The 12381-nt window shown below is 42.2% G+C and overlaps 1 protein-coding gene across 1 annotated transcript in view; it reads right to left on the reverse strand.

Annotated features, from left to right (window-relative positions):
* Positions 1 to 1331: 1331 nt before the first annotated feature.
* DENND3 (DENN domain containing 3) overlaps positions 1332 to 12381 on the reverse strand; it is a 31685-nt gene continuing 20635 nt past the window's right edge. The window contains exons 13-23 of the mRNA XM_005517375.3: positions 11713 to 12234; positions 10619 to 10881; positions 9981 to 10151; positions 9424 to 9553; positions 8853 to 8960; positions 7904 to 8043; positions 6587 to 6747; positions 5520 to 5653; positions 5221 to 5336; positions 4918 to 5055; positions 1332 to 2805 (exon numbers count right to left, since the gene is read on the reverse strand). Of these exons, the coding sequence (XP_005517432.1) occupies positions 2605 to 2805; positions 4918 to 5055; positions 5221 to 5336; positions 5520 to 5653; positions 6587 to 6747; positions 7904 to 8043; positions 8853 to 8960; positions 9424 to 9553; positions 9981 to 10151; positions 10619 to 10881; positions 11713 to 12234 (2084 nt within the window). The 3' untranslated portion in view covers positions 1332 to 2604. The remainder of the gene's footprint in view (positions 2806 to 4917; positions 5056 to 5220; positions 5337 to 5519; positions 5654 to 6586; positions 6748 to 7903; positions 8044 to 8852; positions 8961 to 9423; positions 9554 to 9980; positions 10152 to 10618; positions 10882 to 11712; positions 12235 to 12381) is intronic.

The raw sequence follows: 12381 nt of genomic DNA on the forward strand, positions 1-12381 counted from the left end.
GTTAGGAATGCACATCAGGGCAGGAGGATGGGTTTAGTTCCATTTGCTTCCAAAAGAACTCAACTGTCACTGAAGGAAAATGGGGTCTGCTCCCATGAAACCCCCCAGCAGCCTGTGGGCACAGGCTGTGAGGCAGAGGAAGGGGCTGTTTCCTCCCTCCCTGCATGGCCCTGTTGATCACAATAGATCACAGCCAGCACATAACAGCCTGAATACTCAAGTGGCTTCCATCTCCACAGCTGGGTTATTTCTGGAAGCAGACACTGCCATCCCCTGGTTTGATCAAAGAATCACAAAACAGCTCAAGTTGGAAGTGACCTACATGGATCATTGAGTCCAGCTCCCTGCTCTACACAGCGCCTCCAAAAACTGGATCACAGGACCAAGAACACTGTGGGCTCCTGGCAGGTCTCTCTGCTCCCCTCAGGTTTTTCAGGTCAGGAAACCAGGAAAAAGAAACAATAGCAAAAAGGAGCTGAACAAACACTAGCCTTAAGGTTTCCAAGAAACAGGCAACATTTCCCTGAGAGAGAAGAGAAGGGGATGGCAGCAGAAGCTGGACACAGAGCCTCAGACAGAGGCTGACCAACCCCAACAGCAGCACAGCCTTAGGGCCAGAGAGGGATGGGGTGTGCTTAGCCCAGTCACTCACAGCCTCTCTTCTCCTGCCAGGGGCAGCTCCTGCTCCCTCTACCCCTTTGCTGAGACTCAGAGAGGCAACTACACCTGATAAGCTCTCAGCTGGCAGCGGGGCAGAGATGGGCTCTGAGGAGCTCAGAGGGTCCTTCACCTGTGCCTTCCCACCACCAAAGGGCCCACAGGAAGTACCTGAAACTCTAGTGAGAACTGAACAGAATCTCACAGTGCTGTGACTGCAGGTCCATTACCACAGCCAAAATGCTGGAGCAAAGCTGAAATAGTCAGTGAGCACCTAAAAAACAGCTAAGAAGACAAAACCAGGTTTAAAAGGTATGCCAGCAATGAAAATCAATGAAGACAGCAACAGGTGGGCAGCAGGTTGGTGCAGCTGGTTCATTTCTGCAGCCAGGAAAAGTTCATGAATAGCCCTTGTGTGTCTTTGAATTCAGTAAATTCCTGTCACTTACCCCAAGAAGTCTGATTGAGCCAGGGGAGGAAAGAAGGGACCTGAATGTCACAGATATGGGGCTCAAAAGGGGACGTGATACAGCAGAAGCTTTCAGAAAGGAGAATATGAAGAGAGAAAACCCCACTAGGCAATTATTCTTTACAGCACACAGAGAGGATGGAAATCAGTGCTATCATTATTCTTGAGTATCAAGTTACACAGGAAAAAGAACAAAGTACAGAGGCCAGAGTATCAATATAGTGTTTAATATTCTTAAATAGATACAAAAGCTAAAAACATAAAATTTCTGTTACCATGATACGATAAAAACTTTTATCAGCAGAAATATTGTACAGAGTCACAAAATTTCTACTCATAATATTTTCCAGTTGTTTATACCATTCTATTTAGCCCTACACTGGTTTATATTTATTAAGAAAAGTAGCAGCCCATTTTGTCTGTCTATTTACAGTCCTTTAGACACTGTTTTCCACTCTTCACTGATGTAGATAAAACTATTGTGCACAGATTTGTTTTAGCTGCAGATAAATGCAGGAAAACCACTCTGCATCAGGCACCAATCAGGGAATGCTGCTCTGGAGACTCTTCCAGACTGCAGCCCCTGGTGCTCACTCCACAGATTGAGGAAGGGTTACAGAATTGTGCAAAATTTAAAAATTAAGCAGGGTCTACCCAAAAGAACAACAGTTCTTCTAATTGCAGAAACAGGAACAGAAGGGAAGAGGGGCAGAGGTTGGTCTGCACAGGGACTAAGAGGTGGTTCCAAAAGCAAGTATAATATATACAGAAATTAAATAAATTAATGCTTCAGATAAAAAAGAATCAGTTTCACAAACTGTTTCCAATGCCAAGTGCTGTGCATTGTTTTCAAAGAAAAAATACATTTAAAAACTAAAATATTCATTGGAAATACCTTGCTTCAGCTGGAAGAGCTTTCAGTGCTGTTGGGAAGAGCCTGTCTGTGCCCACATTTTAAACAAAACAGCCCCAGAAACCCCACCAAGGGTAAGGGACACTGTCCACCTACAGCTCTGAGCTCAGAAAGATGATCACAGTGACAACTCTGTAAGTCCCAGTGCACTTGGTTTTTTCCTTTCAGTGTCCTTTTCCACCCATTACAGCCTATAAAGACATCATCAAATCCTTTTTTTAAGCAACCTTGCACTGCTGAGAGAGACCTCCCATGGAATTACTGAGCTGGCTCTGGTGTTCCCAAGGCAGGTAACCCCAGCCCTCCACATCACCTCATGTCCAGTTCCAAGAGAGTGACCTGTCTTCTCCCATTTCTGTTCCTCTGCCAAATGTGCAGGAGCAGGACAAGGTGTGAGGGGAGATTTACTTTGATTTCCATTTTTTACAACACAGGGACAGAAACCAAATTAATACAAGACAATAACACTGGCGGGTGGTTGAATTAGATGCAAAATGCTGAAGTAAACACAGTCCCAGGTCTTTGCCTTTCCCCACAGGAGGCAGACACATTTGGAATAGCGTGGCTATCCGGCCTTCCAAATGGCAATCTTCCCTTCTTCCTTCCCAGAGCCGCTGAGGACGTACCTGTCCTCTGCCGAGCACAGCGCCTTCACCGCATCGGCGTGGCCGACCAGCTCCTTCTCCACACTCTTCCTCTCAGCACTGACCACGTAGATCTTCCCTTTGCTCTTTCCCTGCAGCCTCCCACTGCTGCCAACCCACAGCTGGGGGAAAAAAACAAACCCACAGCCATTTTCTCTATTTCACATTTCAGTCCAGGATACAGTCAAGGAGGTTTATGTGGCACACTGGTACAGTGAGGGTTCCCTCATGCTTGGCTGGAAAAGGGAAACACTGAAAATTTCCTCATCGATATAAATAAGGGGCTTGGCCACCATTGCTCCTGGCCCCCTCCAGGTCTCCTCTCAGCTCCTGTGGCATGAGCTGAGGGCTCCTGGTGGTGTCTCTGCTCCCCTCTGGTTCCCTCAGTTCAGGAAACCCCCTGTGCCCCATGCTGGAATGTTCAGCTGCTGATCGTGCTGGCAGGGGCTGCTCTCCCTTACCCCTGTGTAAGGCACAGTGTGCCCTTGCACTGCAAGGGCAGGGAAAATCCAGGGAAGAGCAACAAAAACTGTCAAGAGAAAGGAACTGACTTTGGTGTTGCATGAGCAAAGATCAGAAAATGGCTTGGGTTGAAGGGGACTTTAAAGACCTCGTTTCAACCCCCTGCCGTGGTCAGGGACAGCTTCCAGGAGACAAGGTTGCTCAGAGCTCCATCCAACCTGGCCTTGAATGGGATGGGGCAGCCACAGCTTCTCTGGGCAATCTGTGTCAGGGCCTCACCTCCCTCACAGAGAGGATGGAAAAGCCAAGACTCCTTAGGTTGGAGAGAAGGCAGCTAAGGAGCCTTTACAAAAGGTTTACAAACTAACAGAAGTGCAGATAAGCTGAATGTAGAACAACTGTTCCACCCTGAAATTAAGGAAGTTAGGGACATGTGGGAATCCGCAATAGTTCAGTTTCACTAAGAAAGTACTTCTCTGTACAGAGCTGGCAGTAAAATTCATGAACCTGCTGCTCTCCAGGGAACTGTGGCACCAGAAAGTTCAAAATGAAATCAGAGCCACAGAGACTTGATCAACTAATAGGCAATACAAGATATAGGCTGAGGTTCCAGATAGAACACATCCCATTTCAGACAGACACAGTATGCAGGATGGGTTTCTCTCCAGTTTCCTAAAGAAAAGTAATGGCTTGTTTTTAATTAAAGCCTGTGACTGACATCCCTACCAATCTTGTTGTCAGCCTTTGCCAGGCTGCAAGTTCACTGTCTGTAACTTATTGCTGTGTAGAGGGAACAGGAGTGTGAATGGAGGCACAGGAACCTGTCACCAGTGGTGCCCCCCAAGGGTCAGTACTGGGCTCGGTATTGTTTAACTTATTCATAAATTACTTAAAGAAGGGAAGAGAAAAGAACCAAGTTCTTCAGCAGAACAAAAGAGAGCTTAATGCCTTGGGGGTTCCAAACAATCCTCTCACTCCCTTGAAACAGAGGTTAAATATGTCAATCTCTGCCTTGGGGAAGAATATCCTAAAATGATTTTCCATTTTAGTACAAAATCAAACCAAAGGCTGAATACAGAGAAAACTTCCCTATTCCATTTAAAGAAAATAATTTTTTAGGAAGGAGGGAAAATCTGAGAAAAAGATTCCAGAAGTTGCTTTCCTAGCAACTTCTAGCTATTACATTATATACATTAGCTATTTATTTGCAAAGTTACTCTGAATGGGCCCCTGTGGTAGTACAACTACAGTCATTTGCACAGCTCCTGATAAAAGCAGGTACACAGAGGCCAACAGTGACAGGGACACAAGATGCTGGCAGGAATCATTGGGTCCTTTGGTCTGTCCTGAATTAGGATGTGGTAACTAATCAAGGAAAAGGTCATCTACAAAAACAGGCCAATTAATTGGCATTTGTTGTTTGTCTGCTAAACTTTTTTCAAGGCTGTCTGAGAAAAGCCCTGAGATAAAATATCAAAGGACCTAAACTTTCAATTTCTACAGTTTCCTGGAAATGTCAATGGCTAATAAATGTCACCACACATTTAATTACTGATGAGGGGCTTGGCTTGCCATGCATTTTGGGGTATACCTTCAACACCCATTTGTGTTGGGCAGTCTTTAACTTCTCTGATTTCAAAGAGGAATTCCAAACCTTGTGTACTTTTGCACCCACCCCGTGAGAAAGCAATGACAGCCCATGACAGCTGCAAACAAACAAAACCTCAGTAAAGAAATCCACAAGAAGCAAAAGCAGCCCAGACATCTCTCACCTGATTTTTAACTCTTATCATACAAGTAATCTCAGAGCAATCCTGAAGATGAATCTTTTGAGGTGTATTTGAAAGGTCCTTGGTGCTCCAGATATACAGGTCAGTACTCCCGGAGTAAGATGCCCACACTTCATCTCTCTAAAGCACAGAAAGATACATTTAAGCACTGCTGACTATGTATGAAATGTATCAAAAAATGTATTAAAAATGTATCAAGATAACCAGGGCATTTAATGGTTATGACATCATTATATCATGTTATGACACATGGTTTAAACTGTATCAACAAATTAAGTGCAATACCTCGGGAAAGAGCTGGAAGCCAAGAAAAGAGGAACACACATCCTTCAGATGGTGCTCAATCTTCATCTGCGGTTGAAACTCGTGAGTTGACACTACAAGAATGCAACTTCTGGTACCTTCAATATTAAAGATACAGAGTTAGTAACAGAAGTGCCCACTTCTTCCATCTCTACAAAACATGGATGAAAAAAGCAAAATAAAATGGAACAACCAGCAACTTGTTTGTGACAGCACAACTGTCTTGTTTCTTTATGTGAAGATGATTTTCGTAATTATTATGATTTCAGGAAGGGACTTACAGCACCATAGTTGGTCATTATGAAGCTTCATAGAGGTGAGATTTTGGCAGGGCAGCTGAAAGGCATGGTTCACTTTGAGAGTGCTGATGTTCCAAGCAATCACCATTCCATCTAAACTGCTGGAATACGCTTCACTGCCAGCACAGATTAAAAAAATAAGTATAGTGTGTTTTCATGTTCAGAAAAGAGTGCACACACAGAAGAGACTTACTTGCAAAATAACCAATTTTACAGTAAGCCAAATTAATGTTAATTTTTTAATTATCTTCAAGATTATCCTTTGCAAACTCTGTAACAACTAGAAACACTGCAGGCTCAGTGCTTAGTGAATGAGAGCACATTACATCCTCAGCAAAACAAAACTTTCCCTATAATTTTTCTGAACAATCTTGCCTGATGGATTTTCTATTGAGTTAGAACAAAAATATCTCAAACTGTTCTTCTTTGTTACTGCACCTGAGAAAACAAATTATACTATCCCTTTTATTTTTACCTTTAACATTTGTTGTCTTAGAATGAGCAAACATTTTTCAGAAGGTTCCAACAACACTTAAACAAATTCTGCCTGAAACCCAGTTACACCTGCTGTACCACTAACAGACCTATTGACCCTGCAGATGCTTTTCCCATGGGAAGACAGCAGGTTAAGACATTCAGCCAACACTCTTCCCAGTGCTACCAAAAGATCAAAAGCATATTGCCTGAACAAACAATAATGTATTATTTATTTTATTATCAGGCAGGAAAAATCCAGAAGCGTGCTGTAAACATGTAGTCAATGACATGCTCAAAGCAAAAGTGAAGTGGTCTTTAAACTGCATCTGTATCAATTCTTCACTGGATGCTGCCAGTTCCTGGCTGTTTTCATCCTCGTCCAAAAGAGCATTCCTTTGTCCCCTTTGCTCCAAACTACACAGTGCTCTTTATTTTAAAAGGAAATTCTTAGCTGACATACACAATATGGGAGCTAGACAAATGAGCTAAATGAAGACTTTATTAGCAGGATAAATCCTCCAATTTAAAATAATAAATTCTTTCAACATCTAGGAAAATCAAATCAAATCTACCTGGGTGTTCCGTTCTTCTTGTCCACGATGATGTCTGTAACATCAGAGCGATGATCATTCAGTTGCTTATTACAAGACATACTGTGGGTGTTGATGATATAAATAATGGAGTCCTGAGAACCAATCCACACTTGACTCTGTTCCACCATGACCATGCAAGTCTGGGGAGAAAAAGCTGAGTTAAATGAAGCCTAGAAGAGAAATCAGTCTTTAATGTAGCATGTAAAGGCTGTATTCAGATGCTACAGTTTGCTGGTGATCACTGTAGGAGATGACAACCTTGCTCTCACTTGCTATCCTTTGCTCTGCTCTATAAATAATGAGAAGACAGATCTCTTTGCAAAACTTATCTTTCAGTAAATAGGATTAATAATTTATCTTAGGGACTGACTAAACATGTGCTTCCTGGCCCAAACAGCTTCCTGGCTGAAGTAAAAGTTACAGATGAGATCAGGGGAACCACAGAAGTTAGTGTGCTCCTTTCCTCTGGATTGGAAGCCAACCTAATTCAATATATCTACACTTCCTACTTCAGCTAAAAGTAGTGTTTAAGAAAATACTGTCTCCTCTACTGTCTCTGGAATGTCCTTCCCCTCCATCACAAATTCTTCATTTATCTCCCTCCAGCCATCACTTGCCAACTTTTTTTGTCTTCTTTTGGGTATCTGACTCTTCTGGAATTCCATCTTTCCTCCACCCAGCTCTTCACCATCAGCTTTACCCCTCCCTTTTCGACTCTGTCCCACACTCATGCAGAGCGATCTCTCTTTGCCCTTTTCCTGTGTGTGTTCTCTCTACTGTGTGTTTTTCACCCAGCCTGTATGCCTGGTTCAGATTCCCTTTTCACAGAGTTACTCTTTCAGGTGGTCTTTCACAAAGCACTCCCTTTCACCTGCTGGTGAGACACTTTCTTTTAGAGCTCTATCGCTCTTTCAGTAGCATCTGCCTGGTTTCCTCCCACCTCTTCCCAATCTCCAGTTCTTCAATATGGGTGAATTTTTATTTATTCCTATGATTAACCTTCTCATCTTCTCTTTGGATTGTCTTTTATTCTTTCTCCTCAACTGTTTCAATTCTGCTTTCCTGCCCCAAGAACCCATCAAGCCCTCCCAAATCCCATCTATCACTTCTCATCAGTTGACTTGTTTTATAAATAACTCACTTAGCCTCCTCCCAAAAATCTCCACTTTTCCAGGTTAACTGAAGCCCAAACAACTCAACAACTTTAAACAAACCATGTGATTTGGGATCAGACAGGCTACAGCAACAAAATCACACCCAGATGAAGCAGGAATTGTGATCCTGTGCCAGTCTTACCAGTTTAGAGCGGCCCATTTTGAAGCAGTGTTGCTGGATAGACCAGGTAGAGGCATCAAAGACCACCACCTTCCCCTCACTTAAAGCACACCAGAGTTTTGGATGAGCATTGTCCAGTCTTTCTGAAGGGTCAAGATGCCCTAGAAATAAAGCAGAGAAGATGAGAAAGGTAAAAGAAAGCAGTACTTTTGGAGATCTGTGGGAAAGCCATTATTAGGCAGAGCAGGTGGGTAATGAAATGCATCTTCTGGAATTTACATCATCAGTTATTGATTGACACAGTTCTCACAATGCATTTGTGCTTGTTATCATCTATTTGCTGAGTTCACCCAATGATTTAATCTTACACACCAAAGATACTCAGAGCAGAGATAATTTCTTTCATTGATGACTAAGAGCTCAGCTCACTGAGATTGCAGGAAGGCTTTTAAGACCTATAAACACAACTAAAAAATCCATTCTTGTCTATTCCATCAAAGCCTCTCATACTATGAAGAAAGAAAAGCACCACTGAATCCAACACCCTCCACACTATTCCTTGCACTGTGGTTCAAACTAACTCCCCCACAGGACGCTACTGAAAAATAAAAACCTAACAATGAATATTGATCAATGGGGGAGCATCATCCATCCATCCACCCAGCTCAGTAAGCGAGCCAGAAATCTTAATGAGAAATCAGCCCATTAAAACAGAATTGAAGGCACAATGATAAGGCACATGTGCAGAGAAAGGCAAATTAAGACACTGAAAACTACGCCTTGGAGTATCTTAATATGCAACATTACAGTTCTTTTTAAATTATTTTTCTGGTTTAGTATTCAACACGCAACCAATCCATGTCAGAATGTGAACACATCAGGCAGACATAATACCAGGTGTTATAAGATAATGTGCTTTATAGGCTAATTAAAGCTGGACTACCCTAAAGAGAGCAATACATCACCTTACCTGGTGTATAAAGCAAGACATCTATTGCCTGTGGAAATGTCTCACCAGCTGAAGGGTTGATCTTGTGCTTTAGTGTCTCTGAAGTTGTTTTGGGGACCATCATAGGCACTAAAATAGATTTTTAGAAGGTAATGAAGTGTACATTTAAGCCTGAAATAGAACTACAATTCTTATGAGATAGCAATCTGACACCATTCATTCACATTTCTCACTTTTCTTTCCCTCTAGTTTTAGCTGAAAGCCCAAACACCATTTATATGAACGAATGAACTCCACTACCCAAGGAGTCTGAAAAACCAAACAGCATCCAAGATGGAGACAGAAGCAAAAACCAAAAGAAAAAATGAAAAAAAAGGGTGGGGGGAATAAAAAGAAAAAAAAAAAAAAAAAAAGAAGAACAAACCCTAAACTTTGTACTTACTATTAAATAAATTGCATTTGTGAAAGTACAATCAGGCTAATGTATTTTTCTATTTCTACACATAACCAGTTTGAAAAACAGAATATGCACTGAAAGAGCAGAAAGAGATGATGCAATACCAACAGGCTTTGTAGCATTGCTGTGACCAACCTTCATTTTTCATCCTGTCAAAATAAGACAGTTTAGAGGCTGCATAGATGCTTTTGGAGGACTGCAGGGCACCAACCACAGCATCCATCAGGAGAACATTTGTCAGCGCTTGCTGGATATACTGAGGATCCTAAAGACAGAAGTCTTACTGTAGTTTATCTCTTGCTCATTATTCTTACAAGACACCGTACTCAAAATCGTAACACATGTCATGCTTAGCACAAGCACCAGAGAGTTGCTGCCCTGCAGCACAATTCCTGCCACTTGCTGTCAGACCCCACTTCCACATCCCATGTTCCAAGCAAGGTGTTGGAGCAGGGAGTCAGAAGCCAGTGTTACTGTAATACTACTTCAGATCTGGCACAACCAACAGGATGTGCAATCAAAACCATATAAAAAGAGACAGCAGACGCAGGGTGGATACCCATTTCCAAGCTGAATCTTTCTTCATGGGAGAGAAGCACCATGAAATTCTAAGATTAGTGCGTGAATTATTTAGGACAGAGACAGAAAGCATATTCTTCATATTATTTGGTTACAAATTCCCATATTTATACCTTGTGATCATATGCCATTTTCTTTCCAGCCCACATTTCTTTCACTATCAGGTACCAGAGATCACACTCAGTTTTAAGGTTGGCTTCAAAGACTTCTTTTTTAGACAATGTTTTAATCCTCAGAGTAGGTATTCTCAAAAGAAGGAAAGCTACAGTTGTGCTCTTAACATCCTGGAAAGTTACAGGAAAGAGAAAACAAGGACAATGTACCCAAATAACAGGTAAGATACAGCACCCAGCCCACAGGGCAGCTTTTTCTAATTACAGCTGATTTTTTCAGTTGTTCATACACACCATTAAGCAGAGCTGGATTTATGAAAATAAGTTTAAACATCATCATACAGCCTTGGCTCTACAGTGGATATAAGCTGACCCACTGATACCTCAGTCACATGAGCACATTTAATGCTCATGTTATTAAACTTATCTACTCTATATCCTATGTGCTGCACTCTGCACATTTCTCTGAGGTTATAACCTCTTGATTATCAGTCATGAAATTTTTAGTCCAAACCCCCAGACTTCAGCACTGTTTCCTACTCTTCTTACTGAAACTTCATGTTGAGAGCCAGCTCATTCTGGAGAATGGGACACAACCTATATCCACAGGCATGCCAGGACAGAATGTTGATGCTCACCTCTATATCCCTGAAAGCAGCAATGGGGACATAGCCAGGACGGCCTCCTTCAGTCAACAGGAACAAACGCTTCTGGGTCAGAGCTATTTTCCCTACACCATAGTTGGTTTTAACTGAGCATGATAACTTGTAGACACATTCATTTTTATCTAGATGTTCAATTACTGCTGGTGGCAGATTCACCTCTTGAGCTTCTGCTTCAGTTTCTTTCCAGTAGTTGTAGAAATCTCTGAATGTTTCAGGATCAATTTGTTTCTGCTGTCCTAAAAAAATTTTAAAACCCCTTTAGTGTGAGAAACTATTACACAGATTTGTACAGGAAGATGGGTTTAGAAAGACAGTAACTGTCAAATTGTGCCTCTTTATTGTGCATGTAAGTATAGACATTCTAGGCACATGTCCCCATCCCAAGGTTATCTCAGGCACTATCCTGAGAAACCCCCCTCAAGGTACAACCACCCCCCACTGAGTAAAACGTGTGACTAAAGTCACTCCAGCTCCACCTAAACATAAAGGAATAGTATAAAAGTGAGTTAAGAATGGGAAGAAGTTAGAGAAGACTCCATATAAATTCTCAGATCTATCAACAAGCTGAACCTGTCTTCTCCCCCATAGGATCACCTACTGGGTAACAATCATACTCTAGGGCACACTGAATCATTATTTCAAGCTGGCTCTTACTGGGGATAAGAGCTTGTCCATATAATGCTTTGAAATAATATATTGCTTAAAATATAGCAGGTACTACAACCAGCAATTCTCAAACCTCTGATAATTTTACTAATAGAGAGTGTTCTTCTTTAAGCTGTTAATGTAAGTCCTGTAAGGGTGCTGGTAGTGGGTAAAGGACACCCAGGAAGGGTCTCTCTGTTTGGCAGGTGACCCTGGACAAGTCAGTGGAACCTCCCTCCATGCAGCAGCTGCTCAGTGAAGCATCCCCACAATGGAACACTGACACACTGCTCAGGCACATGGAAGCTCAGTTTTCCCAGAGCACTGATAGACCAACCAACATGAAGGGTTTGAGTATATCTCCCTTTTTTGTGTGACATGCTAAATAATGATCAAAAAACCCCCAACCATCTTATACTCACCTACTGTCAGGGCATCGAATAACCGGTGGATAGTGTCTATATCCCTGACAATCCCAGACTCCTGAATTCTCTTCACAAAGTCATCCAGCTGCATGTGTGTTTTTGGCAATTCAAAATTTTTTACATGGTCATCTATTTTCAGAACTTCCCTTTGTTTTTCCATCACTCGACTTATCAGCCTCTTGAGCTCAGGTTTCCGGTCTGCCTGCAAGCGCTCCGAGCGAGGCAGGGTCTCCACTATTTTTCTTACAAGATCAGTAGGGAAAATTCTTAAGTCTGTTTTTTCTAGGTTCTGAAAGTCAGAAAGTGCATTTAGTAGTTTCCCTTGCATCAAGCTAACAAGGCCCCGGAGGTAGAAGTACCTTGCCAGCAATGCGGAGTTCTCAGGGGGTAAGGTACTGATAGCTTTGCTGAGGTGGTTGAAGAAGTCTGTGTAGTAGGAGTGAACACACTGGAACATCAGGGGAAAGCGAATTTCAGGGATTTTGAATGTGGTGATGGATTTGGAGGGTGTTCTCATAGCTAGAAATAAACCACAAGAGAGTTCATTGATCAGGGAAAGGAGTAGAAGTGTAAATATGTTCACAATCAGCAATACTACAAACAACAAACAGAATCCCCATCAAACAGCAACAAGTAATTACAAGAAACAATAAGGATTACAGCTGT

This window comes from Pseudopodoces humilis, chromosome 1, assembly GCF_049639895.1.
Source record: "Pseudopodoces humilis isolate 2021_Gansu_Grassland_sample_001 chromosome 1, ASM4963989v1, whole genome shotgun sequence".
Classification (NCBI taxonomy): domain Eukaryota; kingdom Metazoa; phylum Chordata; class Aves; order Passeriformes; family Paridae; genus Pseudopodoces; species Pseudopodoces humilis.